At 37.3% G+C, this 18,932-nt stretch overlaps 1 protein-coding gene and 1 long non-coding RNA gene across 4 annotated transcripts in view; one reads left to right on the forward strand and one right to left on the reverse strand.

Annotated features, from left to right (window-relative positions):
- LOC140164625 (uncharacterized) overlaps positions 1–18,932 on the reverse strand; it is a 288,651-nt gene that overhangs the window by 179,460 nt on the left and 90,259 nt on the right. The window lies entirely within an intron of this gene.
- Positions 1–18,932, forward strand: part of LOC140164617 (uncharacterized) — a 41,677-nt gene that overhangs the window by 16,684 nt on the left and 6,061 nt on the right. For 2 of the 3 annotated variants that reach the window (XM_072187946.1, XM_072187948.1), the window contains 4 exons: positions 3,390–3,638; positions 14,249–14,371; positions 15,291–15,413; positions 17,834–18,245. In XM_072187946.1, the coding sequence (XP_072044047.1) occupies positions 3,390–3,638; positions 14,249–14,371; positions 15,291–15,413; positions 17,834–18,245 (907 nt within the window). The remainder of the gene's footprint in view (positions 1–3,389; positions 3,639–14,248; positions 14,372–15,290; positions 15,414–17,833; positions 18,246–18,932) is intronic. The other variant, XM_072187947.1, reaches the window with a different exon arrangement.

Raw genomic sequence — 18,932 nt, forward strand, 5'->3', positions numbered from 1 at the left:
TGGCAGGTGTGAAATACATCTGACTGGGCGTTTTAATTACGTAACGAATAAAGGCATTGACATCATCGAATGGCTGCCCAGTGCTGTTATGTGTTTAGTTATTATATAGGCCTATAATAATTATTATTAAATAACAACAACAAACAGGTATTTAGGACGCTATTCACAAGGTACCATAGCGTTTACAACAAATAAATGAATTACAAAGTTCTTAAAATAGAAAAGTCTTAAGATTTCCCTTGAAAATTTCTGTAGATCCAGCAGTCCGAAGTTGTCTCGGCAAAGAGTTCCAGGCATTTGCCGCGACCACTTTGAAACTTCGATCACCAACAGTGACCAATTCAGACATCGGTATCACAAGCCGATTTGTGTCCATGGCTGATCGAAGGGGCCGGGATGGAACATAAACAGTGAATTGTTGAGCGATGTAATTAGGAGCTAAGTTGTTAAATGCCTTGTACACATACAAAAGGACTTTGAACAGAATTCTCTGCTCAACACGCAGCCAGTGCAGTTTATGAAGAAGGGGTTTAGCTTCGACACGACGTCCAACAGCAAACACAAGACGTGCAGCACTATTTTGCAGTCGCTGTAAACGATCCTTGTCCCTGGCAGATAGTAAAGTGAAGACAGCATTACAATAGTCCAGCCTGGAAATTACTAGAGCACGAACTGCATGGGCCCATAGCGGGCAATCAAGTTTGACCACGCTTAGCACTGTGTGACGCTTACTGTCTGTTCAATTAGCTTAGATTCTTGTATTTTTAAGATATTTGAAAAACTAAAAAAATGTGGTCAAAGTCATCAAAGAAAAGTGTTACCACAGCCTTAGAACCAACGTGATTTACACTTTTCAAATTTCAATTAAAAACCCCATTTCTATTCAATTTTGCCTCATTTTAGGCAGTTACTTGGGTCCACCAAAAGGATTCGCGAACTTGTCACATATCGAGTGGGACGGTCCATTCTCAACTTATCGCGATTACGTTTTATGCATAACATTATTCCGAGTAATATTTTTTCCTAAGCAATGATATTAAAATGATGGAGTTCGTTCTAGTTTCAACTGGTTTCATCGATACAATGTAAATTGAGTTTTGTTTAAAACCATCATTCTTTCTCAAGAATATCAGCATTCGCTTGACATTTACAGATACAGAGACTTTACAAGAATTGTTTTCTGTAACATAGGTCATTGTTTTAAATAATATTTTCTTGCACAAAAGTTCTGTTGTTTCCAAATGTCCTTCTCATTGTTTGTATTCAACAAACAAAACGAAATAACAAATTGAAAATAAATAGGTAGTTTTATGATAGGCCTAGGCCCACACCTTCTCAGACCCATCCACATAATAAATAAATACGCAAGGAATGTATTTATATAATCTGGGCCTATTCTGAAAACCATAGTTCATCTTCACATTTTTATAATAACGTAATGTTTCAACAGTTGGGTTTCAACACGAATTATTAGCAAATAGGCCTATAGCTATTTTGCTGGACAATACTTCCTGATGCGGATGGGCGAATAAATATTATCTCAGTGCATGTAATTATTATGACAATCGTCCCCATTGCACTAAATGGAATGATTCAAAAAAAGTTTATGGTACCCGACGTTTTATGGCTTGTTATAAAAAATATCGCGGGAAAAGACCAAAATTGAAAAGAAATGGGTTTTCAAATTGAACTTTGGAATTTGAAAAGTATAAATCACGTTGGGTCTAATATTTGCTAACACTTTTTTTTTTTTTTTTTTTTTTTTCAAATATCTTAAAAATACAAGAATCTAAGCTTATTGAATCTACCTACCTACCTATCCTCTTCGGGCCCTGTAGCCCATAAGGCTGCAAGTGTCCTCCTCCAGCTGTCCCTGTCACTAGCTATTGGCTTGGCTTCGTTCCACACCTTTTTTTTTTCAAACTCTAATGGTGACCCGCAGGTCAAATTGCTAGAATTGTACATTAAACACACCTAAACAGACACAATGCAATTTGCAGGCAGCAGCTTAATCAGCGCCAATATTGCAACATTGAAACAAACAACTATACAAACATCCAATCCAACCCAACCCCAACCCCAGTAGGCAATGAGGATAAAGTGCCTTGCCCAAGGACACAACACGTTGGCACGAGCGGGGCTCGAACTCGCAACCTATGGATTATGAGTCGGGCGCCTATATCCACTCGCCACACGTGGTCCACCTCCACCCTAATTTCTTCCTTTATTTTACCACTGTTCTCCTCCATGTTGTCTTAGGGCGACCAACTCTCTATTTTACCTTCTGGAGCCCAGGAAAGTGCTGTTATGCAGTGGCTATTGTCTTCCATCCTTAGCACATGGCCAATCCATTTCCACCTCCTTCTTTTTTACATCTTCACTTGTCCTGTTCCCCGGTCCTGTTCATTTTGGTTTTCTTTATTAGGTCATTGTTTGATATGACATATGGCCATCTAATCTTCAGTATTCCGGACATTTGAATTGGAAAGTGTCCAACTTCCTGTTATCACTATTATTGATTTTCCAAGTTTCACAGCCGTATAATAATTCTCAGATGAATTCTGCACTAGTCTCCTCCGTAGCCAGTTTGGTTATGCTCCTCCACACAAACAGTCTGCCAATGGCCACTTTTAACGCCGTTTCTGATTGGCTACACATATGTAGCTGTAGAGCTGTACATACGGGAACTTGATTGACCTCAGTCAGCTGGCGAGATGGCGGGTCAAAATTGCTCATGAATAATAAAATAGCCGTCTAGCAGATCGACCAATTGAAAGCTTTGTTTAACGTCAAGCTGGATGACGTCGTCAGAAAACCGTTAGCCAATCAAAAAGGACCAGTTCGTTCGTTATCATTGACAGACTGTGTGGAGGTGGCGGAACCAAACTGGCTGCTGTGGAGACTAATTCTTCACAAGACCTTATCAATCAAATTGTCATAACAAGAGTAAGTTTTGGTGTAGCCCCTCGCTACGCCACTGAATGAAACTCAGAAAGCCTATAAATGGCCTAATCCCGGGGGGCACTTCAATTTGAAATGGATATAGGTGTAGGGCTGGCACTTTCACTTTTTTAAATGGAATCTTTTTTATTTGGGTGAGAGCCGAAACAGCACCACAGAAACCTCGAAAATCGAATTTTTAGTTCTAAATGGCTTCAAATTTCTTTGGGTTTTTTTTTCAAAATAAGTGACAAAATCAGTGATAAATTAAAGTTGCTGTTAAAATTGAACTTGTAAGGGTCTTTGGGTGACAGATCAAATGAAAAAATAGGGTGTCTTCGAGTGACATAATGAATAATGAATTCCGACCATCACCATTCCGTTCTATATGCTTATTATTCTTTATATAAAATTTTGTATCTTCTTTATGTTACATCCTTAATCAACAGATGAATACATCCCTCAACCATCCCGCTTAAGTTGCCCAGATGACCAGACGGAAACAAGGACATGTTATGAAAGTGACTATATGTTCTATTTCGAAGACCTTGATTTAGAAAATGCGACTATTAATGGTCAAACAACTCAAATCATTCAGCCCATTTTTATCGGATATGGGAAGACCAAATTGGAATATATCGCTATGGATGCTTTTGGGAAGAATCATAGGTGTTCCTCCAGCGTCACGATAAAACCAGGTTTGTACAGAATATTCCAGCACACACAAAATGTTTTACAGGAAACGTTTAAATGTCGGGTTATGACGTTTGTAGTGGGTTTTTTTTATATCATGTAAAACGTTTTAAACGTTTTTTTATAACATTTGTATAACCCGGCAGTTGGACGCTCTCCATACCACTATACCTTTTAACGACACCTTAATAATTTGCTTGTCGATGCTGCTCTCCTTATGTCCAAATTACTGGCGCTTTCTAGCTCTGATGCCATATCTCAGTACCAGCCTAGAGCCAATTTCCTCCCAAACCCAGTTATTATTTCGTTCTTTTGTCTTGCCAGTATACCCCAGAAGAACACCATTTTCAAATACAGGGTGTCCCCACAAAAGAAACTGTTTCTGTCCTATTTCTGAAAAGTTGATCAAATATATTTTGGTATGTATAGAAACTTTTATTCATTAGCTTTAATAAACCAAAACAATTTTTTCAATCAGCTCACAACTTTCGAAGATTATGCCCTTTTAAAGAAATATACCCGTTTTCACTGTGCACAGCGCTATGTTGAACAAAGGGGAAGTCGTGCGATTTTCTTGTTAAAAGCAATTTCTCAATTGATTTCATTACATTGAAAGGTAAAGATTGAAATAAAACATGTTTCCATTTTTTTAAAGACCGTTTAGTGCCTAAAATCCAAGATGGCCGCCGTGATTGAAAATTTGCCATATTTTACTCATAAATTGCGCTTTTACAGAATGGAAGTCCCATTCTTGGGTTGAGTACAAGTTTTGAAGGTGTTTCTTTATAGATTTGAGGACGCTGAATAAAATTAGAGTTGTCTGCACCATCGAAAAGTGTGGGTAACTCTTGGTAGAGGGCGTTTTTCAAAATGGCCGCCAAAATCCCTTAAAATCACCTTAACTTGGTCAGAGAAGCACCCAGCAGCACGATTCTGATGTCTATACCCATGTTTTCAGGGTCAAGGAATCCAATAGAGTCATTTACAACAGCCTTTGACCTATCATTCCAAGATGGCTGCCAAAATTTCAAAATGGCCGCCAGTGAAAATTAATTTGGCTATATATCTCGGGTGCAGAAAGTCCTAGAAGTATGATGCTGGTGTCTATACCCATGTTTACAGGGTCTAGAAATCCATTGGTATAATCTAAAACAGCACAGGAGCTTAAATCTCAAGATGGCCGCCAAAATTTAAAAATAACCACCACAAAATGCATAATTTAGCCTATATCTTATCTTATCAGTGGTTTATACGGCCTTATCCGGGGTTTAGGATCCTTATCTGGGGCTAAGATACCTTAACCTTAGCATAACGCAGTCTAAACACCAGATAAGGTATCTAAACCCCAGATACGGTATCTAAACCCCAGATAAGGCGCCGTAACCCCAGATTAAGGGACATAGATTCCAGATAAAGCAGTCCAAACCCCAAATAAGGTGCCTTAACCCTAAATAAGGAACATAAACCACAGATAAGGCATCTAAACCCCATGTAAGGTGCCTTAACTCTAGACTACTGCTTTAACCATGTTGATAGTATTATATGAATGTTTTTTATTTATGTGTCATAGAAATTCAATCTTGACTTCTTGCTCCTGTACAATATGATGTTCCTTAAATGTGTATTAGTTTAGTGCAATTTGTAAAATCGCCTTAATTCTGAATTTGATGTAGACTTTTGTCAATGTGCTTTAATTTTCCTATATTGCTGGTGCTCTTCTTTTAATTAATATTTTTGTACATTATAATATAGCTTATAACCTATTTTATATTTTAAAACCGTGTCATTGTGTTATGGATGCATGCTTGTGGATTTAGGATGAAGGTGCGCTATGGGAGTAAGATGTGGGTGCAAGGGGTGTGTGGTTATGTGGGTGTGTGGTATTTATGGGTGTGCTGGAGTTGGGGTGTACTTGGGGTGTGTATAGGCGTTTGTAGCGCGAGTGTGAACTTGGTGAATTTGTAAGTGGTATTCAGATATATATGTTGCAATATAAGGTCTACAACTTTTATTTTATTCTGGTGATTATATTTATCTTCTTGCCTATTTTCTTAGATTTTGATGTCATATTGAAATGAGTTTTACTGGGTTTTAAAAATTTTAAAAATATTATATGTTCTTATGCTTTCATAATTTTGTAATATACTGACTATTGTTTTAATAATGTTTTAATAATTGTACGTACTAATTTATAATTCTGTTACTTTAATGTGTATATGCCACGGACATGTGGAAGAACAATGACTTTTATATTGAACATGTTTTACCGTGAATAAATAAAGATATTATTATATTACTAAGGATCGTTAACCCCCGATAAGGGTCGTAAACCCCAGATAAGGCACCTAAACCCCAGATAGGGCGCGTTAACCCCAGATAATAGACAGTAACCCCCAGATAATAGACAGTAACCCCAGATAAGAGACGTAAACCCCAGATAAGGCAGTTTAAACCCCAGATAAGGCGCCTTAACACCAGATAAGGAACGTAAACACCAGATAAGGGATCTAAATCCCACGTAAGGCATCTAAATCCCAGATAAGGCGCCTTAACTTCAGATGAGGGATGAAACCTATGATAACACAGTCTAAACCCCAGATAAGGCATTCAAACCCCATAAGGCTCCAAATAAGGGATGTAAATCATAGAGATGTAAAAACCCCAAAAAGGGATGTAAACCATAGATCAGGCAGTCTAAATCCCAGATAAGACATCTAAACCAAGATAAGGTGCCCTAACCCCAGATAAGGGACCTGGATCTAGGATAATGCAATCTAAACCCCAGATAAGGTGCCTTAACCCCCGATAAGGGACGTGAATCTAGGATAACGCAGTCTAAACCCCTAAACCTTAACCCATTACACTGTTGTCAATTTTGGGTGAAATTTGCTCAAATTTAGAATTCTCACAGTTAATATAGTTAAACGCCACTAATATCAGGTGAAACTAGATGATTTAATGATCAAAAATGATCAAAAACTCAACATAGGTTGAAATGAGACTTTCCTTGTTTAATTGCACTAAAGCGCAAACAAAATAGCATTGCGCCCTCGAAGCTGAAAGATACAATTAATTAGATAGGGTGAATATAATGCTAAAAGGTGTCATATAATGAGAAAAATATACCATTTCGAAGCATCAAAACCCAAAATGTACTTTTTTGGCAATATAACTTGGTCAATTACAGTGAAATAGTTCATCATTTCCATGCATCGCCCAGGCCTATTAGTGGTGTATAACCATGCACTAGTGCCATGAGTAGGTACTGTATCTGATATGCCGTCCATCTTGGACCTGGCAAGGGGTCTGGTTATGTAAAACATTGTGCTTTTGGTTCAAAGACATAATTATACACTTGGAAACGTGAAACAAACTCATGCATTTATATACATTTGAAAGCAGTATATAAGCAGCCATATTGGTCGCCATATTGAATAATAATCATAACTCTAGAATATTAAAGGTATCTTTGAGTGCATGACACAATGCTAGTTCTAGTGTTTGAAATTTAGATATTGAGCATACTTTGAGAGAGGTATGTGGCTTTTTTGCATATGTCAGTCAGTTTTACAAGATTTTGGCGGCCATCTTGGATTCTACCACTTACCTTGAAATATTAAATCTTTCTTTGAGTGTCTGACACAAGGCTACATAGTTCCAGTGTTTGAAATTTACGTTTTTAGCATATTTTAAGAGCGATATATAGTTTTTTTTGCATGTGTCAGTTAGTTTTATAGGATTTTGGCGGCCATCTTGGATTTTACCACTTACCCCGAATCTTTCTTTGAGTGTCTGACACAAGGCTACATAGTTCCAGTGTTTGAAATTTACATTTTTAGCATATTTTGAGAGCGATATATAGCTTTTTTTGGCATGTGTCAGTCAGTTTTATAGGATTTTGGCGGCCATCTTGGATTTTACCAGTTACCCCGAAATATTAAATCTTTCTTTGAGTGTCTGACACAAGGCTACATTGTTCCAGTATTTGAAATTTACATTTTAGCATATTTTGAGAGTGATATATAGCTTTTTTTACATATGTCAGTCAGTTTTATAGGATTTTGGTGCCATCTTGGATTTTACCACTTCCCACGAAATAAAAAAATGGAAACATCTTTTTTCCCATTATTTACCCCCACAAGAGACAAAATCAAGTGAAAATTTGCTTTTAACACCGAAATCGACATAGTGCTGAGGAGTGGTCTGCAAGATCACCACACCTCACACACCACTTCATTTCTTCCTTTGGAGCAAAATCCAAACCGACGTTTATAAGCTATGATGGCGCTCTGTAGCAGCAAGAAGTACTTATAAATTTGTAAAATATCCACACTTGAATTTTGTTTTTGACTGTATATGATTTCACCATATATTCTGCACACTGAATCATTGTTGTTCAGTTGTTAAGGAAACTTCTCTTTTGACCATACCTTGAAATGTGTCTTTTACCTAACAATTTATGACTTAGATTTGGATGTTGAATGATTACAACCGGCTATTTTTTGTTCACGGTGTGAACTTCTTATTTCACTTCCACCCACCATCTCATATGCACAGTTTATCCCTTACACACCATGTGTCTTGAATAGCCACTCTGTGGTTAAGAGGCTATGTCGGAAATATTTTCTAATATATCATACCCTCGTTTGTATCCCTTTTTCTAATCCTGCATGACATATCAAGGACAATTTAGCCCATTTAATCTAGCAATGAGACTGCACCGTGTATGAAAATTTTAGCCTCATATGCAAAGGTTTTTATACAAAAACGATTCTCTTATAAACCATCCTGCGCACAGTTTCCACCTCGATACACCTGTGCACACATTTTCGTCCACGAGCTTCCAAGCAGAGAACAAGAAGCAGTGAATGTCTCCACCACAGTCTTTGATTACACTACACAGTTGAGTTCATAGAAAATTAATGTAAGACCTGTGGAGCTTCTAGCTGAAAAATGGGCCTCTTTGATTGGTTTTTGTCGAAACCTCAAGTGTTCCCTTCATCTAATCAGAATTTTTTAAATATCAAACGAAAGCTAATACTTCCCCCTAAAAACAATTTTCGTCACTAGGTCAACAGATAACGTAATTTAATATTATGTCAAGGCGAATGTGGAATGTTGAAAACTACCTATCCAAGCACATTTTTGACCAAAATGTAGGTTTTAAAAGTCAAAACCTCAAGTGTTCCTTACAATATTTTTCAAATTTAATGTCATTCAATGAAAAAGAACACTTATATTGTCCATATACTAGAGTCACTAGACTCTAGTATATGGATATATGAGCAATAGCCAATACTCTTTTTAAAAATTGCAAATCTTGTGCAAAAAGTTACTGTTTTCGCCTGTTTTGTCATACGGTTGTAAATTCAATGAACTATGACTTTTAAAAAGAGAGCTTACATATTGATATATTTTTCTAATCATGCTTACTACTGGATCTGGCCATCACATGATTATAACAGGCTTTACTGATTGGTGAGCAATTATTTACAAAGTGATGAGACTTGGCATATAAGAAAAATACACTCGCTATTTCACTAAGCCAATTTACTACCAAAAGCCGGGGCCACTGTGAGCCGGGGCCAAATAAAAATTAGTTCCTATTTTTGAACATGATTTAAGCCACAAGCAGTAACCTTCATGCTTCATAGAAATTAAATACATATCTACCCAGTAATGTTTGCTTATATTTTCAATAGCTGGGGCACCCTCAATTTTGACATTAAATTATCCCATCTTCCCCTGGTTAGGTTAGGTTAGTATGAGTAGGCATCTTATCAAGATCAAGATAGTGATAGTGACATAACAATTAACATGCTTATCTTACCTAGGTCTTATCGACCTGCCTGGTGTAATCGAATATTATGGTGTATTTGTTTTAAGGATGAAACGACTGGCTCCTTTTGCATGGAAATCAGAACAAATTACTATACAGGCTGTATCAAAAAGATTGGTACACAGTTTTGATAGTTATTAATTATACAGGGTGTCCCCCCCCCCAAAAAAAAAGATCTTCGCAAACGTATTACTGCTGCAAACTCTCGGATCCGGCGCACAAGGATGGTACGCAACGCAATTGATGTAATGAGGACTAGGGCCAGGGATGCAAATTGTGCGGGAGCGGGGAGCACCGCTCCTAGGAAATGAGAGTCAAAATTGAGGAAATAATGCCATGTGAAAAAAAAAAGAAAGAGAGGAAAAGGAGGGAGAGAGAAGAAAAGAAAAGAGAAGAAGGGGGAAAAGAGGAAAGAAAATGAAGAAGAGTGAGGTACATGAGGTACAAGATAAAAGGGGAGGGCTGTGAGGAAGTGAAGCTACTGAATGGAAGAGAGGAAATCTTTAAAAAGACACTGGTTGTGCAAAATTTGGAGGAATTCAAACTATTGTTCCAAGAAATAAGAGCAAAAAAGAGGAAGGTGGTGGTGTTAGAATATGGAAATGGGATAATATGAAGAAATGTACAATTTATCACCATGAGGTATTCAATGTAATTTAACAGGAAAAAAGTTGGATGAAGACAGGTGGAAACAGGGCTCATATCTGAGGAAATTTAGAGAGGCGGCAATCATATCTGAGGAAGAGAGGCAGCAATGAGGATTTTATGGGAACAAAAGTCATGAAGGAATTCAGTGTATGCCACGTACTGAGAAGAGGACAAACTGGAAAATATTGAGGAAATTTAAAAAGAAGAACCATAAAACAAGTTGTGTTGACAAAAAATGAAAGAGGGATGGGGGTAAAGGAAAAAAAGGGGAAAGGAGCCTCTGTCTGACCAACATTTACCCAAACTAGTGTAAAATACAAAAATTTTGCGCGCTACGCTCGCACATTGTCTTCGTAAAGCCTTTTTTTTTGAAGCTCGAAGACCTAATATACAGTTGCTCTAAAAATACACGCTATATGTTAACATTCACTTTTGAAGTGCAGAATAAAGCTATTTTATGCATGGTATGATTGAGGAAATCTTGATCCTAAAAACTTTGCTCCTGAGGAAGAAATCACAATTTGCACCCCTGACTAGGGCTGCAACCTGTATTCGTCAAGGAGGCAACCAGGTAGAGGGCAGAGCAGCACAGTAAACTCACTTCAGAAGAACTAAAGACAAACTAAACAGCCTTTTTCAGGGCTACCTTTTATCATAAAAAGAGAAATGACTTATGTTGTAAATAAAAAGAAAGCAAGAAACAACAAAGAAATAAAGAAAGAAATATAATAAAACAAAAAGGCATAAAGAACCAAGAAAAAGTAAGTAATTGCAAGTATAGCAAAAGAAGTACCACATCCATTTTACCCATAATTAATGACACTTTTAAGTGTGGGCAATTGATTTTGTTAAGTGACTTAAAAGTCACTTAACAAAATCAATTGCCCATAAACCCGCCGGTAAAGCCCATCCCCTAAATAAAGTTATTTTATAAAGTTATCAGGTGAGGAACTTTTGATATACATGCATGGTACTGCTTTTCAATCTCTTGAAGTAGCCAAACCTCCTCCGTGGACAGCGTGAAAATCGGGTACATTTCTTTAAAAGAGCATATCTTCAAAAGTTGTGAGCCGATATTGAAATAATTGTTTTGGTTTATTAAAGCTAACGATTAAAGGTTTAGTTACATACCAAAATATATTTGATCAACTTTTCAGAAACAGGAGAAAAAGAGGGCGCAATGAGGGGCCTCTTTTTTTGGGACACCCTGTATATATAGTTATATAAGCCTGGTTCTTCCAAATGCAATATTGGATCCCCTTAAAATGATAAAATGACTAGACCATAAATCTTTTGTGACTGTTTATGACATTAATAAACAAATTATGCGGATCCTATGTTGCATTTTGATGTGGCAGTCATGTCCATAATCACTGGAAACTGATGTGTACCAATCATTTTGATACAGCCTGTACACTTGATCCGTGAACTTTGTCTTTTTTAAAGACAACTCTTGTTGGATTGTTTTATTGAAACTAAGAAACAAATCCTCTTTTCCAATAAGGTCACTTATAACACTAAAACATGTTAAGTTACAGTGTCTCTGCATTCGCGGCAGGGGATGTTTGTGACGATGTATCCAGTCACGCGCGTGAGTCAGAGTACGGGTACGGGTACGGGTCCCAAGCCATGGGTACGGGTACGGGTACGGGTACGGGTCCCAGACCATGGGTACGGGTACGGGTCCCAGGCCATGGGTACGAGTACGGGTACGGGTCCCAAGCCATGAGTACGGGTACGGGTCCGAACCCAAAATAGGGTGCGAGTACGGGTACGGGTACGGAGCCATGAGTACGGGTACGGGTACGGGTACGGAAATTGGGACTCGAGTACGGCTACGGCTACGGGTCCCAGTATGGGTACGGGTACGGGCCATGGGTACGGGTACTTGTATGGGTCCTATTATGGGTATTGGTATAAACAAAGCTATTGCTATTGGTGTAAACATTAATTTATTAGCAATACCTTGCTGTATATACACTCTTTGATGTCATTTATGCCACAACAAATGAATAGAACTACATTCCACACCAAAATAAATTAGAGAAATTTATTACGTCATAATCATACAACATACATTTTAAGTTACTATGTGTGCCTTGAGTTGCTGAGACATTTTTATTTGCTAAGAAGTACTCTCATTTACAGAAAGTTGCAGAACTGGTTTTTAGGAATTAATCAAGTGCAAAAAGAGATGTAATATTGATGGTCTTAGTGAATCTAGCTTAAAGGTGGCATATTTTGGTCTTTGTATGGACACACATATTGCGCAATGCTAATTTCAACATACATTTAGCAGTGATATAGCATTCAAGTTATTATTTATCTCAAAACATCAATTGGATCTCAAATTTGATCCAAAATTAGTAGACTTTTAATTAATTGTCAATTTTCCAAAGCTTTTCATGCACATCCACACATCCCTGGCACACCCCAGATTAGCTTAAAATAATTATTATAATTAATTATGTACATCAGGATAATTATATCCAAGATTTATTAATACTTTGCCTATAAGCTCCTAAATTTCTCAGTGTTTACAGGTAAATGAACTCTCTATTCATGTGATGGATGTGAGTATGTGACTCAGATGCACTATTCCAACACAGATGTGATCTCAAGTACATGGCGGATAGTGTTCACTGCTCACACCAGTCACATTATCATGTAGTTTTTCATGTGTGTACTTGTACATGTAGGGGAGTGTATTCGGATAGGGAATATTAAAATGATGAATAAAAGCTATAAACACGATAACTTGAAATTCACCACAAAAATGTCTTGAAATGTTTGTCCAGTTTGATCATGTAGTTCTTCATGTGTGTACTTGTACATGTAGGGGAGTGTATTCGGATAGGGAATATTAAAATGATGAATAAAAGCTATGAACACGATAACTTGAAATTGACCACAAAAATTTCTTGAAATGTTTGTCCAGTTTGATGCTTTTTTTTCTGTATCAGTCAGAGTGTATGTATATGGGTGGCATAAAGTGTGCCCATTAGGCTGGAGGCTGTCACAATGTAGGTATCTACACTGTATGTAGCAGACACATTTTGTGTAGCCAGGGCCATATTTACCTTTTTCATGGCCCTGGGCCAGGCTAAAATTTAGGGCACTGGCTATTTGGCACTGGCTATCCCACCCAACCCAATCCCATGTAACCTAGATTTGCTTTGATTATGATCATACATGTAGGACTCACAGTGCATTGGGATTCATGAGTGGGAAGTGAGAGTAGATCTAGCTCTGCCTCTCACTTTCCTGCATGCATTCAGTCATGTATTGTATGATACCCGTACCCATGGGTACGGGTCCCGGGCCATGAGTACGGGTACGGGTCCCAGTCCATGAGTATGGGTACAGGTACGGGTCCGAAGCCACGGGTACGGGTACGGGTACGGGTCCGAAGCCAAAACAAGGTGTGAGTACGGGTACGGGTACGGAGCCATGGGTACGGGTACGGGTACGGAAATTGGGACTCGAGTACGGGTACGGGTACGAGTACGGGTACGGGTACTACAAGTCTGGGTTAAGTTGAACAATGATGGCGCTATTTATCTTAAATATTCTTTGCATCATTACAAGGGATATACACTTGTATAATGGTTTTAGAACATCAGAAAAAAGACTAACAAAATGTAAGGAACAACTCACATTATTTGGCTAATTTACAATATTATGTAAATAGCGACCTCAATTAGAATAAAAATTACCCCAAAAGCAGGAAAAGATGAATTATTTGTTATAGAAACGAAAATCTGTGTCAAAAATAGCTAGAAACTATATGTGTATATTATTGTGATAGCTGTTGGTATTGTCCAGGTCTAGAATTGAACATTATAAAATGTTTTGTTACAAAAATTAATAAATGATCACATCAAACAACCGTGGGGAATATTAACAATAATGTCATTGGTCATTGATTCTACCCTGATTAATCTAACGCACTTAACTTTAACATAATTATAAACGGTATTACTGACAATATTTCCAACAATCTTATCACTATCAGTATAATTTCTCCTATATCGGTTAAATATCATTTTTATACAGCATTAAGTACTAATTCTTCACCAACAAAAACCATTTTGAAAACATTATCTAATGTCATACATTTTTGTACAGCCATTGTTGAATTTACTACGGGTCGGGACAACTGTGACGCAAATGCTGTTTGCACCAATACCGAGGGTTCCTTCGCATGTAAATGTAACACCGGGTACACTGGAGATGGAAGAACATGCACAGGTTAGTCTATTTTTTTTTAACATTATCGCCATTCAAATGAAATCAAATAATTTTCACCTATACGGCAATCAAACTACTTTCGGAAGTGTTGTATTTTTATCGATATCATCTACAATGACTGCTTTAACTTTTCAATACAAATTCGTTTTGTACCAATAAACGGCACATGTTAGTCTATTTGTGGTGTCATATCGATAATCCATTTAAAAAAATAATTATCCCCCTATACACGAGAAAAAATTAACTTTTTGAAATGGTGTATTCCTATTGAAATTGTCTATTATGAATGCTCTAATTTATTCTAAACAAATATGTTTCATGACCAATGTTTGGGATGCAATCAATTAAAAAATAATGTTACATTATGTTGTCAAACAATCCGAATTTATTCAAGCGTTATTGAGTTTCAATTAGATTATGTTTCAGAGTACAAGGTACATTTTTACTTTTCTGTTGACCATACCTCAAAATCTGTCTTTTACCTAAAACATTATGAATCAGATTTTAATATCTACGATTTGGAGCTGCCAGTTGGATTTTGATAGTTTTCAAAATAAATTTGTTTCATGACCAATAACCTATTTGTTATGGGCTCAATCTAAAATGATATTTGTTATGGGACTAAAATGATACATTATGTTGCCTAGCAATATAATTTTATTCAAGCGTTCTTAAGTTTTAATTGTATTATCGTTTAGAGTATAAGGACAATTTAAACTTCTCTTTTGACCATAACTTAACAATAATGTCTTTAATGTTACTGACAATATTTCCAAAATCTTATCACTATCAGTATAATTTTTCCTATATCGGTTAAATATAATTTTTATACAGCATTAAGTACTAACTCTTCAGCAACAAAAATGATTTTGAATAGTCCATTTTAAAAACATATCTAATGTCATACATTTTTGTACAGACATTAATGAATGTACTATGGGTAGCGACAACTGTGACGCAAATGCTGTTTGCACCAATACCGATGGCTCCTTCGCATGTAAATGTAACACCGGGTACACTGGAGATGGAAGAATATGCACAGGTTAGTCTGGTTTTTTAACATATCGCCATTCAAATGAAATCAAATAATTGTCACCTATACGGTAATGAAACTACTGTTAGAAGTAGTGTATTCCTATTGATATCATCTATAACAATGACTGCTTTAACTTTTTAATACAAATTCGTTTTTTACCAATAAACGGTACATGTCAGTCTATTTTGTGGTGTCATATTGATATTGCATTTCTTAAAATAATTATCCCCATCTGCACGAGACAAAAATTACCTTTTGGAAATGGTGTATTCCTATTGAAATTGTCTACTATGAATGCTCTAAATTATTCTAAACAAAATATGTTTCATGACCTATGTTTGTGATGCAATCAATTAATAATTATCCCCCTATACACGTGGAAAAAACCTTTTGGAAATGGTGTATTCCTATTGAAATTGTCTACTATGAAGGCTCTAAATTATTCTAAACAAAATATGTTTCATGACCTATGTTTGTGATGCAATCAATTGAAAATTAATGTTACATTATGTTGTCAAACAATCCGAATTTATTCAAGCGTTATTGAGTTTCAATTGGATTATGTTTCAGAGTACAATGTACATTCTTATTTCTCTGTTGACCATACCTCAAAATCTGTCTGTTACCCAAAAATTTATGAATCAGATTTTAATATCTATGATTTGGAGCCGCTAATTTTGATTAACGTTTTATTGAAACTAAGAAACGAATCCTTTATTCCAATAAAGTCACTTCTAACACTAAAACATGTAAGTTACAGTGTCTCTGCATTCATGGTAGGGGGTGTTTGTGACGATGTATCATGTCACGCGTACGGTATGGTGCGTGGAATATTAACAATAATATCATTGATTCTACCCTGATTAATTTAACGTCCTTAACTTTATCATATCAACGGTGTTACTGAAAATATTTCCAAAATCTTATCAGTAAAATTTCTCCTATATCGGTTAAATATAATTTTTATACAGCATTAAGTACTAATTCTTCAACAACAAAAATGATTTTTAATAGTCCATTTTGAAAACATATCTAATGCCATACATTTTTGTACAGACATAAAGGTACTTTACAGTAACTCCAGCAGTGCAGTTATGGTTGGCGGAGGAATCTCTGAACCCTTTGATGTAACAACAGGAGTCCTGCAAGGCGATGTATTGGCTCCCTTTCTCTTTATCATCCTTGTTGACTACCTTTTGGGAAAGGCGTCTGGACCAGACTCCGGAGTTGTGACCTGTCTTCGTCGATCAAAAAGATATACGGCCAAATTGCTAAATGACCTGGACTTTGCTGATGATATCGCTCTCCTTGGGTCTTCCACCCCACGGGCTCAGTCTCAGCTCTCCAGAACCGCCAATGCCGAAGCAGACCTTGGACTTATAATCAGCGCAATCAAAACAGAGTATATGACTATCAACTGTCAACCCAAGCCTCCTCTCTAAGTGTACGGAAACCCCATTAAGCATGTAACCGATTTCAGATACCCAGGCTCCATTATGGGGTCCAGTGCTAGTGACCTGAAGAGACGGAAAGCTCTTGCTTGGACAGCCTTCTGGAAATTAGAGCAACTATGAAAAGGTCCTACCATCCCAATTTCCACCAAGGTTAAACTGTTTCACACAACCGCCGTCACAATTTTATTATACGGCTGTGTGTCGTGGGTTATCTCTAAGGACATGGAAAATAAAATGCTACCGTATTATGCTGACCATCAAGAGAGTAGACAGAGTACCAATTTCTTCCATCTACAATCTGACAGAGACAGCGCCACTTGCTGAGAAAGCCAGGAGTCTAGTCGTCAACTGAAAATTGTAGGGCATATACTCCGTTCGCCTGACGATGGGCCAGTAAAAGAGTATGCATTTCCCAACTCATGGCAAGAGTAAACCCGGACGGCAAAGAACCTTGTTCTGGAAATACATCCAGTGTCTTTTGGGGGATATGGACAGCATGCTGAGTCAAGGTCAACTATCAGCAATGGTTCAAGACCGATGTAGCTGGGGAAACTTGTAGTCGCCTGCTACGCAGCCGAACGATGATGATAATTTGCATACGGACCTAAGAGTCTGTTGTGAAATCCATGGTTGTTTCTTTTTCTTCTTTTTTGGAATATGTTTCTTTGCTTCTGACAATACAATCTCGACCAAAGTAATGGGCATTGACTTTTTTGACTATGTGACCATGGTAAGGAAACATACTGGCTATCATGACAGACCGATTTTTATTTGAGTTGCTTATCGGGCAGCAGTTTTAACTTAAAAGTTTTGACCTGGAGACCAAATTGTTACCTTCGACCTTTATGTTTAAAACTCCAGAAGGGAATGGAACAGATAGGTAAAAGTGTACTTTTTCTGGATTTTCCAAAATAAATTATACAGGGTATACCACAGTATCATTACTTCGTTTTCATTTAATTTAATTTACAGCATCATCTGAACCCGCAACAGAATCAAACACGAAAGCAACAGTAACGCCTAGAGTAACAACAACCCAAAGCAATCGTGAACGACCAACGACAATTGCAATACGGATGGTTTCAACACAAGGAGTGGGTACAGCCACGGAAACCATGGAAACGACGAGAACAACAGCAAAAACCCGAATCAGTTCTACGGGATCCACGGAAGCAATGAAAACGACGGACACAACAGTAACAACCCGAATCAGTTCTACGGGATCCACAGAAACCACAGAAATGACGAGAGCAGCAGCAACAACCCGAATCGGTTCCACGGAATACGTTGGCAAAATTTATGACTGGTGGGTTCCCGTTCAAATAGGCCTATGTGGGTCAGTGGTGATAATGTTTGTCATCGGCATCATTGTACGTTTTGTAAGGTTGGTTTATATTCTTTGTTACTCTATTCCGGTCTCCAAATAAAGTTTCAGAATTATCCTCTAATCATTCTGATTGAAACCTGGAAACAACAACAAAGGAAAGGTGTCGAAAGACGACCACTACAAAAGTAGTTAACCAGAAAAACACACAAAAGATTTATGACAGCAATGTTATAAAAACATCAATGAGTTCAATTTACCCGTCAAGTCACCGGTCTGAACAGTGCCTAGCTTAAAGAGAAGTCTTTGTTCGGCAACAATACGGTCTTGACCTTTTTCTCGTATTGGTGGGACCCATTTCTTGATGACGTTAATTATTGTAATTTTTACCAATTTCGCGTCCAGGTTTTGTCGAACCTTACTGAAGAATTCCAATCTGCTTACAAGTCAGGCCATAGTACGGAGACTGCCCTATTGCGGGTTGAGAATGATATTGTTAATGAACTCGGTAATGGTAGAATTGTATTATTTGTTTTGCAGCCTTCGATACCCTCGATCATAACATTCTTGTAAATAGACTTCAAAATGAGTATGGTATCTTCATCTCTTGCTCTAAGCCTGTTACCAGCATTTTTAAGCGCTTCAGTGTTACATATCATATCTATGCTGGACACCGACATCGCCTGGCTAATAATTAGGCCTACTTGGTACAGCCGAGATACAAAATCAATACCCGGGATTGATACA

Source organism: Amphiura filiformis, chromosome 11 (genome assembly GCF_039555335.1).
Source record: "Amphiura filiformis chromosome 11, Afil_fr2py, whole genome shotgun sequence".
NCBI classification, from domain to species: Eukaryota; Metazoa; Echinodermata; class Ophiuroidea; order Amphilepidida; family Amphiuridae; genus Amphiura; species Amphiura filiformis.